Below are 24,815 nucleotides of genomic sequence, written 5' to 3'. Positions count from 1 at the left end.
ACTGCGGCATGCCATGCTTTCCTACCCTTCACTATCTCCTGGAGTTTGCTCAGATTTATGTCCATTGAGTTGGTGATGCCACCCAACCATCTCATCCTCTCATCCTCATCCAGCGAGCTGGCTCTTCACATCAGGTGGCCAGAGTATTGGAGTTCCAGCTTCAGCATCAGTCCTTCCAATGAATATTCAGGACTGATTTCCTTTAAGATTGACTGGTTGGATCTCCATGCAGTCCAAGGGACTCTCAAGAGCCTTCTCCAACACCACAATCTAAAGCATCAGTTCTCTGGCACTCAATCTTCTTTATGGTCCAACTCTCACATCCATACATGACTACTGGAAAAACCATAGCTTTGACCATACGGACCTTTGTTGGCAAAGTGATGTCTCTGCTTTTTATACTCTCTAGGTTTGTCACAGCTTTTCTTCCAAGGAACAAGTGTCTTTTATTCAAATACAGTAATTCTTTATGGGTCTATCATGTGTTAGGTCACACATCTCATTAATACCCTCACCCACTCTGTAGCATGAATCTGCAGAGGAGCTACACTGCCCTCTTCACTACTTTAGTTACTTTTGCCAGTTCATCTTTCTTGAGGTGGAGCAACCAGGACAAAACCTCAGGTGTAGAAGCACCACAGCTTTGTGCAATGCCCCCAACACTGCTGGTCTCTGGACAGAATAAGCACACTTGTTTAAGCCAGAGGTTCGCAACTGGTGTACCATGACAACTCTTCACAGGAGCACTGCAAATTTTAGTCCATGTGTAACATGCTTTTTTGCTTCAGGTAAATATTAATGTTGTTATTGTTTGTGCAATTCTGCTTAGGGGAGGCTATGCTTCTACCAATATGAGTTAAGAAACATGGTACCATATTAGATAAGACTGTTTATGTGAGAATGGTGTTTTGAGAGTATATAAAAGAGTGAGATCAAAGACATAAATAGTTCTCTCAGTGACTTGATGCTAAAGAGCAATCATGAAACAGTGTAACCCATGGATACTCTCAGGCTATGAGCATCGCTGTGCCACAGTTATACCATAATTATTGCTGAGATGTGTGGAGTCTTTTTGAGTCTTTTCATCCTCTTAAACATGCCACCAAATTATCTAGTAATCAAAAGTGTTCCATGAACACAGAGGTTAGGGATCATTGCTATAGGAAACAATATGTAAGAGTTCAGAATATTTTTTCTAGGTCATAAATGATGGCTCAGAACTTATCATATAATAAGCTGATTTTGCTTTCTAACTTTATTATATATATTGCCTACATCAAATTCCATTTAACAGTTTTCTTCCCACTCTGTAATATTTTTCTGTAGATAAGCCCAATTTCCTAAGCACAGTACTACCTCAAAAAGCCTCAAAAAATTTCAGACTCGGAGTTTCACATGCAGAAGAAAAGTTAGTAATTTATTGCATGAAGGAAATGACCAATTTATTGGAGATCTTACTTTGGGAAACTTCTCTTCAAATGTACTGGAAAAAAAAACCTGAAAACTAAACTAAAGATAGAGATATACAGAGGTAGCTTAGGCACTGAGGAATTGTTACCCACCTGCATGCACCAGTTTTCTTCAGCCTTGCTCAAACAGCTATTTATAATCTTGCCAAAGAGTGGATAGTAAAGGCTAAAATAATGCTCAGCTTAGTTGTGAAGGTCACCATTTAGGCTAAATTCATAGGCTTAGGGAAAGAAAATTGAAAGCAAGGAAAGGGGAAGAAGAAAGCAAGCTGAGAGGAAAATAGAGGTCAGAATGAGAAGAAAGGAGGAAGGGCATCTCCTTCCATTCCTGTGCTGTGACCTCGGCTGCTGTTCAAAGCAGCACAGGTAACCACCGTGTACTCAGTACGATGACAGTCACTCTGGGGGATAAAAAGAAGACAAGGACCTTGTCCTCAAGAATTCACAGTCTGGCTAGGAAGATAAAGTAATCTATAGGAATCAAGAGTGTTGAATTGTGAGGTCCTGCTGGAAAAGGGAATTCAGAGAAGGAAGAACTTAGTGTGAACAAAATAATCAAAGAGGCTCTCATGGAAGTTTCAGATGAAGTTTCAGACACAAGTTGGCGTTGAGGATGAGTAGGATTCAATAAGCAGAGGGAAGAAATTTACAGAGAGAAGGAAAAAGGTAAAGCTTGGAAATCTATGAGAAGGTCAGACGGGGAGAATTTAGTTAGTCTTTAAAAAAAAAAGGTTTAGCATGTTTATGCCCCAAAGACCACAAATAGAAAGGATTCAGCATTAGTCAAAATGAAAGGAAATGCAGTCTTCATAAATCAGATTCTCACTGTTAAGGTGTTAGGGAATAGGCTTCAGTTCCACTCAGTGTTTTTCCCCAGTACTGCTAGGTAGTTTTTTTAAATTGCATAATAAAGAATTGGTGACATTTATAATAAAACACACAGAAAGAGCTCACTATGAGTTACTTTGCTCATTTGGTAGTCTAGTGACATAATCTATGGCCTCAACTCAGGTAAACATATTGAAATATACATATACTGCCCATCTCTATGTGTTCTTACCTCAGGTTCCTTGGGGTTTGTGTAAAGCTATTTAAAGAGAAATAAACAGCATTTAATTTCTGAAACTAGATTACTCCTCACAGAATACATTTGCTATGTGAGGAGTTCAGTTTGTGATATATTAATCGAGTACTGAAATACATATATGCATAGATTATATGTATCTGGAGATATATATTTCAAGGTAGAGGTGGAATAAGCTCTAATTTTGTGAACACAGACTTTATAGTATTCCATGAACATTGACTATAAGGAAATTGATAGCCAGGTATTTATAATTACTGTAACTGAGCTACAAATAAATTCTAAATAATTGGTTATGGTTTTAAATTTTTAAAATAATTTATATACCTATGACTCTCAGTAGTATTGTCTCATTTTCTTTCTGTTCTTAATGACATATACCATGCTATACCCAGCAGTATACAAAACTTCAAAAAAATCTGCAGAACTTCAAAAACAAGGAACTTTGAGTCTGTAAAGTAACTCAGAAAATGAAATCCTGATAGCTAGTAGATAGAACAGATAGTATATCCTATATATTTCCTCAGTTATTATAATATGCCAAAGAAATATATAGACTGTGACATTTTAGTAAAAGCTTTGATCGAGTTTTTTTTAATTCCAAAATGTCATAGGACAATGAAATTCAGGAAGGATGGGAGAGAGTACACTGTTTAACCTCTCACTTGCCAAAAGACAATGAAGCAGAGGCAGAGGGCTCGTCTTTAAATGCGTACTTACTGTCAGCACTGCCATGCGGAGCTGTAAGAGAAAAGAAACTGTTGTTACTACACATTTGCACCTGTGTTACTGTTTTTCAGTTAAACTATGACGTCAGAGAGGTTCCAAGAATTGGAGTAGAAAAAATATTCAGAAGGTCAGAGAAATGGATACTAATTATCCATTCATCCAAGTGAGTGTCTATTACATACCCAGGGTTCTGCTGGGGAGGGGAAGGATGGAAAAAAAAAAGATAACTAGACTTACTCTCTATAAGTTACATTCTAGTTTGGGAGGGAAAAGATACACAAAATAATTCATTATAAGAGTTAAATATGCCATAAGCATCTCTAAAACATTTTGCCCTTTGAAAGGAATCTACTAGAGTTAAAAATCTGAAGTCTGATATGAGTTCTACAAAACCCCTGCCCTCCCTACGTATACATTACAGATCAGATTCTCTCTGTTTGAAAGAATAACAGAATACATAGATACAGAGACAGAATCAAGTCTATCACCAACTTTTAAACACTATGACACAGATGAGAAAATTTTCAGGACCATAACTTCCTATCAAATTATTCACCTATTTCACCCAAAGGACTAAAACTTTAGTGACGCTGTGTGGCCATTTTGGTTACTGCATACAACTGACTTTAAGACTACCCAGTGAAACTCTAACTTACATTATTTAATTAATAGCTCATTCATTCATTCAAAAGTAGAAATGGCCCCTGATCTCAGGGAACATGCATACCAGCAGGAGAGGACAAAAAAAAAAAAAAAAAAAAACCACACACATAGGTACATCATCACAAGTGTGTTAATTGCTATGAAGCAGTTAGGTTGTGAACATTAAACAGATGGACAATCTAGGCTGGGAGAAGGGTGGCAGGGGGCCGGGGCTTGTCAAGGAAAGCCTTTCGGAGGAAGTAAATATTTAGGCTGGGACATGAAGGATAAATTGGAATTAGCCAGATAAAGGGTGTGGGGTAGGGAAGAAACTTTTGCAGGAAAAATAATATGTACAAAGGTAGAAGGCACTCAGCATGTTCTAGAATCCTTGTGTGGCTTGAACTTGGTGAACAATGGTGAGAGTGATGCCTTAGAAAGTGTGATCCCTAGGCCAGCAGCCTCAGCATCACTTGGAACTTGTCTGAAATGAAAATTCTCACACCAGAAATTTGGAGGTGAAACCTGGCAATGTGTGTTTTACCAGGCCCTCCAGGTGACTCTGACGCAAGCTAACATTTGAAAACTGCTGCCTTGGATTATTAACTCATTTAATTCTCAAACAACCCTGAGGTAGGTTCTAATATTACTGTAAAGAAACCCTAAGAGGTAGGTTACATGCCAAGACACAGGAATTAAATGGCAGAACTAAGATTCACTTCAGGCTGGCTTTTTCCAAGCCTTGAGCTCTTAACTACTTTGCACTGCCCCTCAATGATGGACACTCAAGAAATGTTGCTCGATGAATGGACAGGAAAATGAATGAGTGCTGTTTGGTGTACTGGTGATGACCTTCTACCCCTCTCAACCCATCTAAATACTAAGGGCCTTCAAATCTCAGGAGTCATTTTCTCCCAAAGATTTCCCTCTTGCCTCTCACTGGCTGTAATCCCACTTTTCCATATTTCCTTTGCACATGATCAATATCTTGCCTTTGGCATTGCATCACTTTCTAATGAATATTATGATTATTTATACTTGTGATAAAGATGATTTTTTAAATAAAAATATCAAACTGATATGAAAAAACTCCAAATTTAATAGCCCAACCTGGCACAGGTAGAGAGCAATCAGAAAAGGTGCCAGCTTAGCCTTCGGCTGGGTTCCTGGAAGCTCCCCCTGAGCCAGCTGTCAGCCCTTTAGTTGCCAGGTTGTGGAATAGTCTGGGGAGATCCACGACTCCCCAGAGACTGGTGGGGTGAGGGGGAGGACATGGTGGGAGTCGTGTGGGGCCTCAGAGAAGCATTTATTTAGCGCTGGATATACAGTACTCCAGTATTTTAACAAGAGGTGCAGCTACACCAGCGTTCACTAGCTGGTCCTCAGTTGTGCACATGAATGTCATTCATCTTCTGCCTTGGTCTACAAGCTGTGTGTGTGCACAACCTCATGTCTGTTTTATTTTTGCATTCCTCAACCTCCTGGTCAGCGTTGAATAACTCATAAGTAGTAACTGTTCAATGAAAAAGGAAGTGTATCAGTGCAACTAAATAATCCAATGTAAAGCTTACTCACCTTAAGTTTTCTTAAAGAAATAGGAATTGAGAAGGGGTAAAAAGACACAGATGGGGAAAAGGAGGAAGCAGTGGCACAAAGTTCATTTATTAAATTATCTCTTCCACTAGACTGGAGCTTCTAATTTTTATACCCTTCACAGCTGTCTTGGGCAGTGAGAAAAATCTAATGCACTTAAAATTCAGGCTGCATTTTTAACAATTCAAGCTATAATACTAGCTATTTTGAGGGAACAGGTTATATACATGTGCCAAACATAGATAATGAAATAACTGACATAGAATAAAAATCAAGTATTCAATTCCATCTTTTCCTTTCGTATCTGCACACTGCATCGCCACTCAATGTGCTAAATGCCAGATTCTTGTCTCCCCTGTCCCACATCCTGTGATCTCTTCCAGTGACTTCAGAGGAAATTCTGTGGTCAAAAAGATATGAGTATGTAAAAGAGAAAAGTGAGGGTGTCAATTCTAACTGATGTAAACGAGACACCAACAGGACAACAGAGACGTAAAGTAAAAAGAAACTGGTTAAGGAAGGCACGTAGGAACTGCTGTGCTCTTAAACACAACAACAAAATAAAGGCTAAAGTTTTCTTTTAAAGGGATAAAGGGTGAGTCTTTGATCCTGGTATAAACTTAAAGATGTTCTTACGTATCTCTTTTCCAAAGCATCAAAACAACCTTGAATCCTGTCAAGAAATAAATGCTTGATGTCAATTTGGATCAGACGCAAAGCCAAAAAGAATCCCAAGTACAAAACTAATTTACTTTTTTTGCTTTGAAATACTTTAAGTTGATAACCATCTCACCTTTCACCCATTTAATCATTTTCTAGAAACTCCTAGTATGTTTTAATGTATTTACAGTACTTATAATAAATAATAGGTAAGCAATTTTGAGGTAGGAACCACATCTTATTTTTCTTTTTGCATCCGGTAATGTTTAGCACACTGACATGTATTTGATAACTAATCAAATTTTGATTGATATTTTTCTTCCTTGTATAAAGAAAGTCTGTATTCTTAAAAAAGAAAAAAAAAAACTGAATGTCAGTACCTTAAAATAATATTGGATAACTGTTGCACATTTCTAGGAAGTTGTAAAAAAAAAAAAAAAAACATGAAAAGAAAGGAAGAAGGCAATAGTTTTAAGGAAATGATCTTACCAAATAAAGTCTTATGGGTAATTTCAGCTATAATAAAAATAATGTTGTTCAACTTTGGTGGAATTTCAGTTACTTACCACTTGATAATATGCAGTGACCCAGGACATTTTTTATCTTCTCGGAGGATTTTTAAACTGAGGTCTACAAAAATAGAAACATAGTCTGCTGTACTAAAATTGTCCATGCTAAGTAAGGGTATTTCCTTTCATGATTTTATTTATACAACTTACTTAGTTTTATAGTTTATAAAAACATTTTGAATCTCTAAATGTCTAATTTTAAAACAAATCCTATGTTGATAATTGGCTTAGTTCCCATTTTTATTATAGATTAGCAGTCCCCTCTTCTACAATATACACAACTGAGTTGGTTGTGAAATCAATTTGTGTCACTTCTCTGCTTCTGCTGAATTTTAAGTTATCATAAGGTAGTACTGAGACCAGCCAGCTATATCAAGCAATTTAAAATATACACCTCAATCTCAAATCACTTCTCTGGTATTTCTCTCTCAGTGGGGGGAAAAAAAGGATAAAAAATGTTTTCATGGGTTATTCTCAGATATTAATTTCCATCTGAAATTCAACCACTTTACTATAGGAAGGAAGAATAAGATAAGCATTAAAAGTTTTGGTTTAGATTAGTCTAAAATCAATTACTGATTCATTTATGACTTCGTATAAATCACTTCACCTTTTCATCGTGTTTTCCTATTCTAAAATTGATGTTACCTCTGTTGCTGTTGAGGGATATGAAAATTATTACTGGGCATTTTAATGTCATGTGCTACTTTAAGTACAAACACCGAGAGGAACATATATAACTTCCATTAAAACTATCACAAAAAATAAAGCTGTAAACAATGGTATTGCCCTCCATGCATAGGTTAGTGATTGGCACACAGTAAGTGCTTAATTAATTACCCCAAACGTGTCTTTCTCCAATTCTATATTCCAAACAAGAGGAGAAACGGCAACTATGTGCTGCATATAAACATTTTCACTATTACAGATTTCTGTCCTGACCAGAAGAGCATAAAACAAATGAGGCTGTTGCAATTACAAATATGCTTTTGTGTTTATAGCACACATGGATTTCATTGATGCTCATGTAGAGAAGCAAATGGTGTTTAAGGAAACATAAATTGGAATGAGGCCTAAGTTATCATTAAATACAGATGTGAGAAACAAAGTAAAATTAGATTTTGAAAAATAACATCTTACAAGGAAACTTGTAGCCCTCTATATTTATTTTCCAAATGATACTTTCCCACTTTGGTGACAAATCAGCAAGATTTTCTGAATGGTTATCATAATCTAGCTTTTTAAAAAAATATGATTTTTGAAAAACTGAAGAGTCCTAGGTACATTCTTCTTAATACAAGAGAAGGAAAGGAGACAGAAACAGCTTGTAATACAAGGAAATGAGATCATAAATTTAAGGACATAAGAAATAAAAGGAAGAAAACTGGAAAAGAGAGAACATTGAGAAAAGAACAGAACTGATTGGAATAGTAATTGTTGACATCTCCATGTCAATCAGTAGAGGGGTTTGGGATGGGTATGCATTTTTTTCGAGCTTATTTCTATATGCTAACAGAAAGAATTTTTAAAAACTTCTCAATTACAGTTCCTCAATGGGGAAGTCTGTCTCAAAGTTGAGACAAAAAATAGTGCAAATGTACAGCACCCACATAGATTTCAACCTGGCTGCTGCTTTTGTAGGTGTAGTTTAGAATTACTGGGCTTGTCCATACAGATTTCTTTTTTCTTCAGCCTGTCATTTGGTATCTGGCCAGGAACTAATGGTTCCTACAAGTAAAACCACTACACAAAGTGAAATTAAAATGGAAAATGAATTAGCAAATTGATCCTGACAAACAGGCCCATGACCTGGAATTAGTACACTCCATGAGAAATTAAAGTTTTACTCCTGCCAAACAGAGGGAAAGGGCTCCACCAGCCAAAGTAACCATTTAGTTAGACTTTACCATCCAAATGGCGTTCTCCGTAAGAGCTCTCTGGAAATAGGCCTCGTAGGTACGTTATACAAGAGATAGAAGTAGCAAAAAGTTTCTTCACCATTATCAGTGATTCATGCTCATTAGTGATTTGAGATGGAAAAACTGTTTTCTAGGAGGGAGGAAAAAATGAAAAAGATTAGTATTCTTTCATATATTCAGCCCATCATATCACTACCACAAGCAAAATGGAAAGACTTTTCAAGACCTCAAGTCTGATACCTTTTGAGATAATCAAAAGGAAACAAGGTTTTGAATATTGCTTTAAATTAGATCTTCACTGGCAAGGGAGAGAAGAAAGGTAGAGACAGGTATTCAAGTAAGTCAAGACTAATATAATTTATTTTACAATGATCTGTGGATTTGAGGCAAAACTGGGAGTTTTCCTCTGATGATGTGATCTTCCCTTTCACACACTCCTCAGAAGGCGCTGCAAGCCGCCCTTCGCCCCTCCATTCTGTACTCTTCTCTCCAGTCGCCAAGCACATCCTGTCGCTGGCCTCATCTCAGCCCTCATACCATGTGGCTCTACTGCAGTGTCTGACACTTTTACCCACACTCTCTCTCTCAGCTTCCATAACACTATTTTCTTGTTTTTTTCCCCCATCTATCCTCCATAGCTATTTCAGTCTCTTTTTTTCTTCAGTTTTTCTGCGTTTTCTGGGTGTTGCTCGCACCCCAGAATTCTGTCTTCAGTCTTTTCTCTTTCCATAGCTCTCTGTTCTTGAGTCATTTCATCTAGTCTCATTGCTTCATCTGCAGCCAGTACAGAGAAAGTGTCCTTATTTCTATTCTGAGCTTGACTTCCATGTCTATTTTCTGAACATCTATGCCCAGACCACTTTGTAGACCTCTCAAACTCAGTTTCTCTCTCTCACCCTGACTGAAACCTGATCCCAAGTTTCAATCTCAAACAAACGAATCAGCGTCCACCTCAGTCAAACCATCCAAGCCAGACGTAGAGTCACCTTTGGCTTCTCGCCCCCCTCCATACTCCATATCCAATCACACAGTACTCTTAATTACTCCATATCCAATCACACTGCTGCTGCTGCTGCTAAGTCGCTTCAGTCGTGTCCGACTCTGTGCGACCCCATAAACAGCAGCCCACCAGGCTCTCCCGTCCCTGGGATTCTCCAGGCAAGAACACTGGAGTGGGTTGCCATTTCCTTCTCCAATGCATGAAAGTGAAAGAAAGTGAAGTCGCTCAGTCGTGTCCGACTCTTAGTGACCCCATGGACTATGGCCCACCAGGGTCCTCCGTCCATGGGATTTTCCAGGCAAGAGTACTGGAGTGGGGTGCCATTGCCTTCTCCATCCAGTAACACAGAACTCTTAATTCTAGAAGTGACTCGTTTTCTCCTTTCTCTTCTCGCTGACTTGGCTCAGGACGTGCTCATTTCTCCCCTTTATTACTGCAGTAGCCTCTGACCTCCCTGCCAATCGTTCTCTTCATTCAATCTGTCCTTCATGTTGCCGTCATCATTAACTTTAAAGAATACAAATCTTATCATGACACTCCCAGTGTTCATACAGGATAGAGCTCAAGTGTGGCATTTGAGAACTGTCAAAACCTTATCTTTGCCCAATTTTCTTGCCTCATCTCCCAGCCCTCCCCTCCTTCATTCTCTCCCATGCACCCTACTCTTTAGCCACATGGAACTACTCTTCATCGACTATTCTGCTACCACGTATTTTCACGTTTTGTGCTTTGCTTAAGCCAAAGTTCTGCAATGTAGGTGACTCACACATGAAGCTGAGCACAGGAAACCTGGTACAAATGAGTACTACTGCATGATTGCTCTTATATAAAGTACAAAAGCAGGTGAGATGAATCCATGTTATTAGAAGTCAGGATGGTAAAGCTCCAATAACCTTGTTCAAATTCAGAGGTCTTTAAACTATGGCGTGCAGTTTCAACTGTTCAGTTTTAGTAATTCTGTTACTTGGAGGCAGGTATTACCCATGAATATGCCTTTAGATGAAAGAGATCGCCCCAAAAGCTTTTCTGTATCTAGATCTGGTTCTAGAATGTCTTCTGGACATGATTTTGCAATTTAAGCTGCTTCTTGGGTACACTATATAGTGAAAATGAATTATCAGTTCATCCTTTTGGTCAAACCACATTATATTCAGTTTTTAAAAAAATGTAATTATTACTCTTGTATGTATGAGAGAATTTGGGGGGGGGTGGAAATTAATAGAGATCTTAAAGCCAGCCTAAGGTTTTTTATTTGTATTCTGTAACCAGTGGAAAGGCAGCAGGTTTGATCGGGTCAGTAGAATAATTGTTTTAGGAATATTAAGCGATAGCAGAAGTAGGAAAGATCACAGTTTAAAGGGAATTTGATATGGAATGTGCACGTGTCTGCATGTAAGTGTGTAAAATTTTACAGAAAATTGCTTTTTGTACCTATAGATTCTGAGAAATTAAGGTTCTTTGGGGTTAATTGGGTAATAGCTGGCATGACATATATATATAATAACTTACTGAAAACATGCCAAAACTTAGCAAAAATACTTAAGTAATAACCATCTGTAAAATTAAATAATCTAAAAATATAAAGACATTTATTTTAAATATGGAATCAAAAAGCCCACTTGTAGTAATGAAGATCAAGGACTGGAAAAGGCCTCTAGGATTGTTATTTTTCTACACTCCAGGAATTTTTTTCTCAGCTCAACTGGTCTAATATTTTAAGAGGTATCATGCACATTTTCATAAATGTCTAATACATGAAAATAGTATGGCTTAATAATAGAAAACACTATTGTAAGTTATTTTAACAAGAAAATGTGCTGATGATGTAATGTTTGACAGCTCAATTGTCAAGCTATGTGTATGTGAGTCGCTCAGTCATGTCTGACTCTTTGTGACTCCATGGGCTCTAGAGCTCAGCTGTCAAGCTACGTGTGTGTGTTAGTTGCTCAGTCGTGTCCAACTCTTTGCAACCACATAAACTGTAGCCCACCAGGTTCCTCTGTGCATGGGATTCTCCAGGCAAGAATACTGGAGTGGGTTGCCATTTCCTTCTCCAGTGGATCTTCCCGAACCAGGGATTGAACCTGGGTCTCCCACATTGCAGGCAGATTCTTTACCATCTGAGCCACTAGGGCAGCTGTATGGCAAGTTATAGTATTTCTCTGAGCTTCAGTTTTCTCCTTATTTCAAGACTCTATTGAAATAATAATACCAAGCCCTTGGCACAGTGCCCAGCACATGTAAGTGCTGAATAAATGTTAGCTTCTATAGTAGTTATTGTTGTTTTCAGTAAAAAAATAGCAAAATCATACAGTCACTTGAAATTTGCTGGGAGAAGTAGTTCATGCAGTCCAAACTACAAAGATCTGTTTATATCAAAAGGTCAATTTGTTAATTGACAGCGCAAAAAATAACTGCCAAACTGATTGCAATCCATCTACCCAGCTAAGCATTTTCACTCCAGGAAGGAAGCACACTTAGGAAATCCGATGAGATCAGGAGTCTGCTTGTTGAATATACTGAATTCAAGCCAGAAAGACGACGGCTTTCTCTCTGCCCTAATTCTCCTTCAGCTTCAATCCTTCCTACCTCTGCTACAGCTTAATATTCTTAAAACAACAATTTACTCAACTGTCCCGGTAAAACTGCTGACTTTCCATTGATTGCAGAATAAAGCATAAGTTGCTTAGCCTGGCTTTTAAGATCCACACTAATTTGTTCCCAAAGTTCCTATTCAGTTAATTTTCCTACTTCTGTCCGACATGATGAAGCTCCACTCCAGTGGGGATGGGTTCTTTGTTACTCTCTGAAACATGCCATGCTCATTACTTAATTGAGCCAAGGCATATGCTAGTTTTTCCTCATGGAATTCTCTCCTTTCTCCTCCATCCTAATCCCCTTCGTTATTTAAGGCCCACCTTAAATCTTGTCTCCTTCCTGAGGAATATACAAACCATTTCAGTCTATACAAAAAATCTCTAAATTCCTATCATTTGTATTGATTTACTTGTCACAAATATTTAATGCATATACTGCATCGTATACTGACTTACCTCTTGTAAGTCATTTCCCCAACCAGATTATAAACTTCTGGAACATGAAGATTCTTTTTTTTTAATTCTCTCAGAAAAGAACACAGTGTTACATATATATTATGTAATACTGAGCTCTCAATGAATAACTGAATGGCTCATTAACGGCTGTCATAGGACAAGATAAACTGCCCAGGTGAGCCCAGCAAGGCTGCCTGGCCCCGGCGTGCTCCCCCAGGGTCCTAGCTGCTCTCAGTGCCCTTCCCTTCAGTTCTTGTAACTGCATCACAGTGTGTATCAGAAGCTTCCTAACTGTGTCAGGAAGTGAAAGTCTAACAAAGAACCTTTCTCTTTAAATCTCTTTTTTGTTTCTGATTTCTTTTACTCTTGCTGTTGTTCAGTCACTCAGTGTCTGACTCTTTGCAACCCCATGGACTGCAGCATGCCAGGCTTCCCTGTCCTTCACTATCTCCTGGAGCTTGCTCAAACTCATGTCCACTGAGTCAGTGATGCCATCCAACCATCTCATCCTCTGTCGTCCCTTTCTCCTCCTGCCTTCAATCTTTCCCAGCATCAGCGTCCTTTCCAATGAGTCAGTTCTTCATATCAGGTGGCCAAAGCATTAGAGCTTCAGCTTCTGCATCAGTCCTTCTAATGAATATTCAGGATCGATTTCCTTTAGGATTGACTGGTTTGATCTCCTTGAAATCCAAGGGACTTTCAGGAGTCTTCTCCAACATCACAGCTCAAAAGCACCAATTCTTTGGCGCTGAGCCTTCTTTATGGTCCAACTCTCACATCTATATATGACTACTGGAAAAATGGTAGCTTTGACTATACAGACCTTTGTTGGCAAAGTAATGTCTCTGCTTTTTAATACTCTAGGTTTGTCATAGCTTTTCTTCCAAGGAGCAAGCATCTTATAATTTTGTGGCTGCAGCCACCACCTGCAGTGATTTTGGTGCCTGAGAAAATAAAGTCTGTCATGGTTTCCATTGTTTCCCCATCAATTTGCCATGATGGGCCCGGATGCCATGATCTTTGTTTTTTGAATGTCTCATGAGATGAACCTTCATCTGAAGATGCTTCGAGCCTGACATCTAGAACTCTTCCCTCAACTGGTACTTCTCTGGACTCATAACTTCACAAAACTCTTTTACTCTAGAAAGTCTAAATATATAAACATGAAACAAGCACCCAGGAAGTTACTTAGTAGGACTCTATTCTAATTTCCTGAACATCCTCAATCCATTAGCCAGTTAAAATGTAGATACACTCTGCCAGGATATTATGTACCAATTAACTGATAAAGCTGCTGTTTTAAAAAACACCAAAGATTAAAGTCATGATTCTGAATTAACTCACTAAATAGTCATTGATTTTCTTTTAATTCTTAATAAATACCTTAGATGTCTTGCGAATTCTGATAGAGCGAGAGAGCTGAACAGTGGCCATGATAGTAATGTATCAGGATTCTTTTAACAAATCTAACCTGTAGAAAAAAACATTAATTAGAGACCTTGCCTAACATAATCCTTTTATTGTGAATCTTCCAAAGAACTGTATAATTAGCATTTGATTGTATTCTTTGGGAAATCAGTTTAATAAACATCTCCACTACCAATTTTCTATAAATTAGAGTAAGATCTCTGGATTAGTTTTTCCAACCACCCAAGGAAAATATAAGTTGACTTACTCGTTCCCAAATACATTTGGAGGAGAATAATAAATTACAAACCCCCTAAAGGTTCAACAATGTATTTTACTCATCCTTGTTATTCCCTCAGAGTGTTAACAGCGCTCTCTATACAACAGGGGCTTAAAAAGTATTTCTTGAATTAACTTCATGTATAATTGATTTACAAAGTCAACTCAAAAATTAAAGTTTACATTTCATACCCATTAGGATGGCTATTCAAACAGATAGAAAATAACAAGTGTAGGTGAAGATGGGGCAAAATTGGAATCCTTGTACACTGCTGGTAGGAATGTGAAGTGGTGCAGCTGCTGTAGAAAGCAGTATGGCAGTTCCTCAAAAAGTTCAATAGGTTTACCATACTATCCAGCATTTCCACTTCTAAACTCAGAAGTATCAAGAAGTGTTAGTCGCTCAGTTGTATCCAACTCTTTGTGACCTCATGAACTGCAGCCCACCAGGCTCCTGTCCATTGGATTTCCCAGGCAAGAATACTGGAGTGGGTTGCCATTTCCTTCTCCAGGGGGTCTTCCCCACCCAGGGATCAAACCCATGTCTCCTGTATTGCAGGCAGATTCTTTACCATCTGAGCCACCAGGGAGGCCCAAAAAGTATTGAAAGGAGGGATTCAGACAGACACACACCAATGTTCATAGCAGTATTATTTATAATAGCCAAAAGGCAGAAACAACCCAAAGGTCCAGGAACAGCTGAATGGGCTTTTAAATATGGTATATACAATGAAATGTTATTCAGTATCAAAAAGTAATGAAATTATGATATGTTACAACATGGGTAAATTTGAAAACATTATGCTAAATGAAATAAACCAGACACAAAAGGATGCCTATCACATGATTCCATTTGTATGAATAGAATCAGATTCATAGTGACAGAGAATAGAACAGAGGTCACCAGGGGCTAGAGGGTGGAAGGAATGGGGAGCTCAATTTGTACATAATTTCATTCAGGATGATGTAAAATTTTTAGAAATGGGTAGTGGTAAAGGTTGTATAAACACTGTGAATACACTTAGTGCCGCTCAGTTATACACTCAATGGTGACTGAGATGATGAATTTTATGTTACGCACATTTTACCACAATAAAAAAGCATTTATGTTTAAAAAATATATAGTTTTTACTACATCATTTCACTAACAAAAAAGAAGCAAATTTCCCTTTTTCTTTTTAAAGGACTTAATTGTAGTTTCTTTTCAAGATTTTATGGAGTTCTGACCAAAATATGAGTAAAATAAACCACTTAAAATTCTGGATCACCTAGGATAGCCTGTGATTTGATTTTGTGTATAAATTAATGCAAGATTCTGGAAGATTTTGCAAATATAAGAGGGCAGAATTATTTAAGGACACTGCCACAAGGTGGTGATAGAGATCATAAACAGGTAATAATTTCTCTCACTTTACTTCTTCAGAGCAGCACTGGGGGACACTCTTTTACAGGGTTTACGTGAGACTGACAACCACCGGACAGTCCTTTGGTCCTTAAAGATTCCAAGGTGTCTTTTGTTGACTTCAGATTATAACCTTCATTTTTGAGCATAACCTTCAAAACGGACTCAACATGATCACTGTCTCCTTTACAGCTTCAAGAAATAAAATGGGAAAAATAAGTAACTACAAGAGTTTACACTCCAGTTTTGACCCAGTAAACCAAGATAAACTATCACTTCCCTGGTGGCTCAGACGGGAAAGCGTCTGCCTACAGTGAGGGAGACCTGGGTTCAATCCCTGGGTCAGGAAGATCCTCTGGAGAAGGAAATGGCAACCCACTCCAGTACTCTTGCCTGGAAAATCCCACGGACGGAGGAGTGTAGTAGGCCACAGTGCATGGGGTCGCAAAGAGTCGGACACGACTGATCAACTTCACTTCACTTCACTTCATTGGGGTAGTTATTAGAAACAATAAATAATAGGGAATAATGATTTCAAGTGGCTTTCTATATTGGTGGGTTTTTAAATAATTTCTCTATGATGGCAAGCTATTCTGATGGCATTTGTAGAAAATCAAGTCCTGAAAATAGTATCAGGCTATTAGAACACAATGCATTTACTACATCTATGTATTTAGACTATATGAATAACCTAGTTTTAATTGATATTATCGCTGAAAGCTCAAACCTCCAGGATACTTGCTTTTGAGAAGGGATTCAAAGCTAATCACTATTAAGCATTTGGTACTTATCTGTGGAATTAACATTTATAAAATTAGTGAAGTTACATTTTCCATACACATATGCATTATGTATACAGAGAAAATTAATTGCACTGCTAGTGCAATCTGGGAGAAAGTCTTTGGAGTTAAGGAACCTGGGTTCGAATTCTGCTCAACTACCTAGCAACTCTATGTTTTGGTCAAATTACTTAGTCTTGCTGGGCCTCAGTATCCTTTTTGTAAAATGAAGACAGTAAATCCAGCTTTTCAGGGCTCTTTTAGTGTTTATCAGGACATGTATTTATCTGGAGAGGAAACACAGCATAGTGGTTAGGCACATGAACTTTTGCGGAGCCAAATTGCCTAGGATCGAATCCCAGTCTGCAATCCAATTGCCATATTGTTTCATGCACATGTTTGCCTCAGTTTCCCCATCTGTAAAATACAGTCACTAATAGTATCTATTTAGTTATGACCTAAATAAAATTTCTTATGATTATACAGTGGAAGTGAGAAATAGATTAAAGGGACTAGATCTGAATGATAGAGTGCCTGATGAATTATGGACGGAGGTTCGTGACATTATACAGGAGACAGGGATCAAGACCATCCCCATGGAAAAGAAATGCAAAAAAGCAAAATGGCTGTCTGGGGAGGCCTTACAAATAGCTGTGAAAAGAAGAGAAGCGAAAAGCAAAGGAGAAAAGGGAAGATATAAGCATCTGAATGCAGAGTTCCAAAGAATAGCAAGGAGAGATAAGAAAGACTTCCTCAGCAATCAATGCAAAGAAATAGAGGAAAACAACAGAATGGGAAAGACTAGAGATCTCTTCAAGAACATCAGAGATACCAAGGGAACATTTCATGCAAAGATGGGCTCGATAAACGACAGAAATGGTATGGACCTAACAGAAGCAGAAGATATTAAGAAGAGATGGCAAGAATACACAGAAGGACTGTACAAAAATGATCTTCACAACCCAGATAATCATGATGGTGTGATCATTCACCTAGAGCCAGACATCCTGGTATGTGAAGTCAAGTGGGCCTTAGAAAGCATCACTACGAACAAAGCTAGTAGAGGTAATGGAATTCCAGTTGAGCTATTTCAAATCCTGGAAGATGATGCTGTGAAAGTGCTGCACTCAATACGCCAGCAAATTTGGAAAACTCAGCAGTGGCCACAGGACTGGAAAAGGTCAGTTTTCATTCCAATCCCAAAGAAAGGCAATGCCAAAGAATGCTCAAACTATCCCACAATTGCACTCATCTCACACGCTAGTAAAGTAATGCTCAACATTCTCCAAGCCAGGCTTCACAAATACGTGAACCAGGAACTTCCAGATGTTTAAGCTGGTTTTAGAAAAGGCAGAGGAACCAGAGATCAAATTGCCAACATCCACTGGATCATGGAAAAAGCAAAAGAGTTCCAGAAAAACATCTATTTCTGCTTTATTGACTATGCCAAAGCCTTTGACTGTGTGGATCACAATAAACTGTGAAACATTCTGAAAGAGATGGGAATACCAGACCACCTGACCTGCTTCTTGAGAAACCTATATGCAGGTCAGGAAGCAACAGTTAGAACTGGACATGGAACAACAGACTGGTTCCAAATAGGAAAAGGACTACATCAAGGCTGTATATTGTCACCCTGCTTATTTAACTTACATGCAGAGTACATCATGAGAAATGCTGGGCTGGAAGAAGCACAAGCTGGAATCAAGATTGCCGGGAGAAATATCAATAACCTCAGATATGCAGACAACACCACCCTTATGGCAGAAAGTGAAGAGGAACTAAAAAGCCTCTTGATGAAAGTAAAAGAGGAGAGTAAAAAGTTGGCTTAAAGCTCAACATTCAGAAAACGAAGATCATGGCATCTGGTCCCACCACTTCATGGGAAATAGATGGGAAAACAGTGGAAATAGTGTCAGACTTTATTTTTTGGGGCTCCAAAATCACTGCAGATGGTGACTGCAGCCATGAAATTAAAAGACACTTACTCCTTGGAAGGAAAGTTATGACCAACCTAGATAGCATATTCAAAAGCAGAGACATTACTTTGCCAACAAAGGTCCATCTAGTCAAGGCTATGGTTTTTTCCAGTGGTCATGTATGGATGTGAAAGTTGGACTGTGAAGAAGGCTGAGTGCCGAAGAATGGATGCTTTTGAACTGTGGTGTTGGAGAAGACTCTTGAGAGTCCCTTGGACTGCAAGGAGATCCAACCAGTCCATTCTGAAGGAGATCAGTCCTGGGTGTTCATTGGAAGGACTGATGCTAAAGCTGAAACTCCAATACTTTGGCCACCTCATGCAAAGAGCTGACTCATTTGGAAAAGACTCTGATGCTGGGAGGGATTGGGGGCAGGAGGAGAAGGGGATGACAGAGGATGAGATGGCTGGGTGGCATCACCGACTCGATGGACATGTGTTTGAGTGAACTCCGGGAGTTGGTGATGGACAGGGAGGCCTAGTGTGCTGCAATTCATGGGGTCGCAAAGAGTTGGACACGACTGAGCGACTGAACTGAACTGAACAGTATCTACATCTCAGGCTTGTTGTGAGGACTATATTTAGTCCTAGATTTAGCCATTATTTGTAAGGCGTCTGGAACACTGTCCAATACACACTTCATTATACGCATGTTTAGTTTTAAATCTGATATTAGTATCTGAACTCCTTGTTTTCGTCCCACCTGCCAGTTGTTTCTTCTCATTGTCATCTTCAGGCTTTTTTCCTTGCCCCCTTTTAAGCTTTTGGTGTTCTTCACGGTTCTGTCCTAGTTTTTTTCTTTTAGCATTTTAAATACACTCCCTGGGCGAACAAATACATTCTCACTATTTCGATTACTATTTCTATTCTAACAACTCTTATATGTATACCCCAACCTAGGTTTTGCTGGGGAGTTGCAGATCTGTACCTCTGACTATGAACCAGTTTCAGTTGGATTTTCCCAACATATCCAAATGTGAATCCTTTTGCTCTAAACCGATTTCTGTACCTTAGCTGAGTGGATGACAAGCATCAAATACCTGGGTTGCTCAAGCCTAAAAACTCTGACTCAGCTCTGTTCCCTCCCTCATTCCTACAGCCAGTCTCCTAATATTTCTCAAGCGTGCACTCCTCATTTTATGCACATGGTTGTCATCTCTGCTTTAGATCAGATCAGCTTCATCTTTCGCCTGGATTTGTTCAACCACCAGTCTGTCATTGGCCTTACCCATCTCCAGTCTGTTCTTGGTATTGCAGCCAGAGTATTCTTAGATTACCAACCGGACTCTGTAATTTCCTGGGCTGAAATGCTTCAGTGGGCCCCCAGCGCTCTCAGGATGAAATCCAAACTTCTCAAGATTGGGCTCAATCCTCCTTAGCCACGCCTCTAACCATTTTCCCTTATACTTTTATGCATCAGCTATTCTTATCTACTTTTTAAATTTTTAAGTATTTATTTTTGGCTGCTCTGGATCTTCATTGCTCATGAGGGGGCTACCCTCTAGTTGCAGTGTGTGGGCTTCTCACTGTGCTGGCTTCTCTTCTTGCACAGCATGGCTCGAGGTGCGTGGCACCAGCGATTGCAGCTGACAGGCTGTAAACACGGGCTCAGTAGTTGTGCGTGGCACATGCACTTGGTTGCTCTGCAGCATGTGGGATCTTCCCGGACCAGAGATCAAACCCACGTCCCCTGCATTGGCAGGCGGATTCTTCCCAAACCGGGAAGTCCCTTGTCTATTTTCAAAGTGTTAGCCGCTCAGTTCAGGATTGAACCCGGGTCTTCAGCACTGCAGGCAGATTCTTTGCCACTGAGCCACCAGGGAAGCCCAAAACAAGTGTCAATCGCTTGGTCAGATCTGACTCTTTGCAACCCCATGAACTTTATCTTCTTTAATTAATCTTTTTTCTCTCAGCTTTCAGGTTTTTGCAATGTTCCCTCTGCCTGAAATATCCTCCCTCCTTTCCAATTCCTACTCACCTTCTAGACATGGGGTTAGTGTCAGTTTCTCAAGTTCACCATCCCTGGTTCACCATCAAGTCCCGCTTATGTGCACATTGTAATATACACTCTATCATTTTGCATTTATGTATCCATCCCACCCTGCTGTGAGATAACATGAGGGCAAAGTTGTATCTGCCTAGTTCGTTATTTTTTAAGGTTTTAAGGTATACTTCAGTAGGTTTTCATATATTCATGAAGTTTTGCAAACATCACTACTATTTAATTTCAGAAGATTTTTGTTACCCTAAAAGAAACCCTATTTCCACTAGCAATCACTCCTCATTTTCCCCTCCCTTGACTCCTTGCAACCATTAATCTACTTTTCATCTCTATCAGTTTGCCTATTCTGGACATTTATTTCATATAAGTGGAATCATATATAAACTTTTGTGTCTAGTTTAGATCATTCTGGAGTCGTTAGCATCATGCAATACTGGAATAAAGTCGGTTGTTGTTTTTCAGTTGCTAAGTGGTCTGACTCTGCAACCCCATGGACTGTAGCACACCAGGTTCCTCTGTCCTCCACTATCTCCTGGAGTTTACTCAAACTCATGTCCATTGAGTTGATTATGCTATCTAACCATTTTATCCTCCGCTGCCTCCTTCTCCTTTTGCCTCCAATCTCTCCCAGCATCAGGCTCGTTTCCAATGAGTCAGCTCTTTGCATCAGGTGGCCAAAGTATTGGAGCATCAGCATCAATCCTTCCAATGGATAGTCAGGATTGATTTCCTTTAGGATGGACTGATTTGCTCTCCTTGCAGTCCAAGGGACTCAAGAGTCTTCTCCAGCACCACAGTTTGAAAGCATCCATTCTTCGGCACTCAGCATTCTTTATGGTCCAACTCTCTCTCTGTACATGACTACTGGAAAAACCATAGCTTTGACTATGCAGATCTTTGTTGGCAAAGTGATGTCTCTGCTTTTTAATACGCTGTCTAGGTTTGTCATAGCTTTCCTTCCAAGGGGCAAGCATCTTTTAATGTCATGGCTTCAGTTACCATCTGCAATGATTTGCATCATGCAGTTCTGGAATAAAGTAGGTAGGTGCTAAAAAAATATATATGCTGAATCAATAGAGAAGTAATACCGGGACAAGGAAGAATTAAGGGTCTAGAAAAGAATTATAGAATTTTAGAGGCAGAAGGAACTTTAAATGATCTAGTCCAGACATTTATTTTTCTAGATGAAAAAAATCAAGGTCCAGAGAAGTCAAGGTCAATCAACCACTTAGTGACAGAACTGAGAATAAAAACCAAGAAAATCTGACTCATAATTTAGGGGTTTTCCTAGAGTGACTCAGCACAATTAAATTCCCTTGCTTTCATCGCATCCAAAATAATGCACTACCAGCACCTGCCTAGTTGCTGGGCTTTCTTGCTGGTTTCTAAGCATGGTGGTATCTAGAATAAGCTGGCTTCAGAAAGGCAAAAAAGATCTAAATAATTGTTTTAAATAGCCAGTTTCCTTTCAACTTCTAACTATTCTGTTGCAACTGTTTTCCCTTTGAGCAGGTGTTTTGTGGAGGTCTCCTATTCAAGTATAAACTCTGCTGAATTTTGAAAGCTTATCAGCTGACAGCCCCAGGAGGTTATGACTCCATAGATCATGTATTCTCAGAGAATTATTCTGATTTTTTTATCTCCTTGTTCTGACTCATTATCTAAAAACCTAAGAGAGATTTCAAAACTGTGAGTTTTAAGAACAGAACTCTAACTTTCAAATGTCTTTGACATTTGTCTTACACTTTGCTTGTGTATTGGATTCACACACATCTGAAACTTCACTGGGCCTCAATACCATTCATTCTTATGCTTGATATGTCTGCTCTGACGAGGATTATGATCTTCTTGAGAAAGGGAAAATTTCTGTGTTTTCTCAGATAAAGACTCACTCTGGGCTTACCTGTTGACCTACCTGTCAACTGCCCTATTTAAAATGGAGACACAATAACTACTTTACCCTTTAATGTGTGAATCCAAGATTCAGATACAGGTTAACCAGCTATTGTTTAGTTTCTGAAGGCCTAAGCCTCCTAGGAGGGTGGGAGGGGGGTGGTGTGTGTGGAAGAGGAGGTGGCATTCTGAGTGACACACAAAGAAACAAAGCTTCATTACACATGCCCAAAGACAGTGACAGTTGACTTCCACCCATCTTTCCCAATCTTTCAAAACCATTTTTTTTTTTTAACAAGAAAATCCATTTTTGAGCAAAGGAATAATATCCAATACCTGGATTCTAAAATGCAGCTAGATGACCTTCCTTACATGTATATGATATGAAGGATGGCTTTACTCAAAGGAAGTACATGTCAACATAAATGGGCTTGCATCATAAATTTGGAAGGACGAGGAGACATTCTCTGCAACTAACCCAATCCCTTCAGGTTTAAAGAAAAGGAAAGTCAATTCAGTGGAGGAAGGGTGGTCTTTTTAACAAATAGTGCTGGAACAACAGGACATCCATAGACCAAAAAATCCCCAAACCCTTCAACCTAAATCTGACATCACATACTAATATTAATTAAAAATGGATCATAGATTTAAATGTAAAATATAAAACTACAAAGACTAGGAAAATCCATCAAAGGGACTCTGTTTGCCAAAATTCACCATGTTACTCAGAGGTTTCACAGAGTTTGGTCCCACAAATTATTATTCTCTATTTTAACAAATCCCATTTGGTCCTGTTAATTCCCCTACTCCCTGCTCACTCAGAGTAAATGGTTTCCACCGTATTAACTGGGTATTTGTTCATGCTCTTTTGGTTTTTTAATATCTTCTTCATGCTACTTCAATTATTCATTCTATTCAACATTTACTGGGTGACTACCATGCACGAATCTTTGAGTAGGCTTACAAAGATGTAAAATACTGTTCCCATCTCAAGAGATTTATGGCCCAGTGGAGGAGAAATCAGATTATCCTAATTAGATTAAAACTCCTTTTTCTTCGATTTCATCAGCCAAGTACACGATGTACTACTGCACACGGAGTCCAGGGCTCTGCACAACTGAACACATTTTGGTGATTGGCTAGTCTTGAGTTTCAAGATACACTCTGCACTGTTTGGGGAACTAAAGTCCAGGAGATTAAATGGCAAATCCTGGATAAGGCGAAAGACGAGCTTGAGGTCAGCCCGTGGGGACTCACCCTCCTCGCTCCCTTCTTGGGCTGCACCAGCCATTGATTCTGGCAAAACGCCTCCACAGCTGGAGAAAACCTGATGGAGAAGATAATCCCCCAAAGCTCCCCGACTGCGTGTTGCAACACGCAGGTATCGGTCTGTTTCGGGGGCCGATTACCCGCCACTGCCCCCCTTGCCCCCGCCCAGAACTGATTCCTTCTTTTCCACCGATATCTCATTTAAAAGCTACCTTGGATGCTGGGGGCTGGTGCACTGGGACGGCCCAGAGGGATGGTATGGGGAGGGAGGAGGGAGGAGGGTTCGGGATGGGGAGCACATGTATACCTGTGGCGGATTCATTTTGATATTTGGCAAAACTAATACAATTATGTAAAGTTTAAAAATAAAATAAAATTAGAGGAAAAAAAATAAATAAAAAACAAAACTACTAAAAAAAAAAAAAAAAAAAAAGCTACCTTGATAGTGGAAATGTAAGTGTTTCCAGTACAATTCTTTCCACCCCCCACCCCCGCCCTGACCCCTCAGTAAATGTGACATTTTTCATCATCAAGCTTTTGGGGGAAAATGGAACCTGGGGGTTTTCCTCTGTCCTTCCTCTCAGCCCCGGCTTTCTCGCTACTCCTCAGAGTACTTCAGGCCTCAAGAGAAATGCTTTCAAATCAAAGTTAAAGCCTCAGGTAAAAAGAAACGAAAAAAAAAAAAAAAAAACAACCCTAAGACAGCTAACAACGTTCAAAGCGCCCATTTTTCTCCGTATTCCTCGCGTTTGGGCAGCTCTCACCTCAGCCGATTGACGCCTTCCGGTGACTGGGACTCAACCGCCTTTTCTGGCTGAAACTCGCCTCCGGCGCTTGTGAATAGTCAACGAGGCCTTCCTGGGCGGGGCGAGACAAGAAGCTTCGTGAATAATTCATTACTTCTCGCGCTTTCCTGAGAGACCGGCCTCGCGCCGTCTCATGCATATGCAAATAAGGGCGACAGGGGACTGGCTCGCCCCAGCTCGCCCCGCCCCCCACGCCGGGTCCGCGTGCCCCGCGCGGCGGTGGTTCGCAGCCCGGGAGCCGAGCCCTCAGCCCGCGGGCGCGGCGTTGTTTCTGCGGCGTTT

General features: G+C 39.5%; 1 protein-coding gene across 5 annotated transcripts in view; it reads right to left on the bottom strand.

Annotated features, from left to right (window-relative positions):
- HORMAD2 (HORMA domain containing 2) overlaps positions 1-24,596 on the bottom strand; it is a 71,202-nt gene extending 46,606 nt beyond the window's left edge. Inside the window, exons 1-7 of one of the 5 annotated variants that reach the window (XM_005218101.5) lie at positions 24,492-24,596; positions 14,102-14,189; positions 8,654-8,795; positions 6,744-6,807; positions 6,154-6,190; positions 3,274-3,294; positions 2,530-2,556 (exon numbers count right to left, since the gene is read on the bottom strand). In XM_005218101.5, the coding sequence (XP_005218158.1) occupies positions 2,530-2,556; positions 3,274-3,294; positions 6,154-6,190; positions 6,744-6,807; positions 8,654-8,795; positions 14,102-14,152 (342 nt within the window). In that variant the 5' untranslated portion in view covers positions 14,153-14,189; positions 24,492-24,596. 5 annotated transcript variants of the gene reach the window in all.
- Between the last annotated feature and the right edge of the window lie 219 nt (positions 24,597-24,815).

Source organism: Bos taurus, chromosome 17 (genome assembly GCF_002263795.3).
Source record: "Bos taurus isolate L1 Dominette 01449 registration number 42190680 breed Hereford chromosome 17, ARS-UCD2.0, whole genome shotgun sequence".
Lineage (NCBI taxonomy): Eukaryota > Metazoa > Chordata > Mammalia > Artiodactyla > Bovidae > Bos > Bos taurus.
The sequence above is the reverse complement of the archived record's forward strand: the minus strand, read 5'-3'. Positions and strand labels throughout refer to the sequence as shown.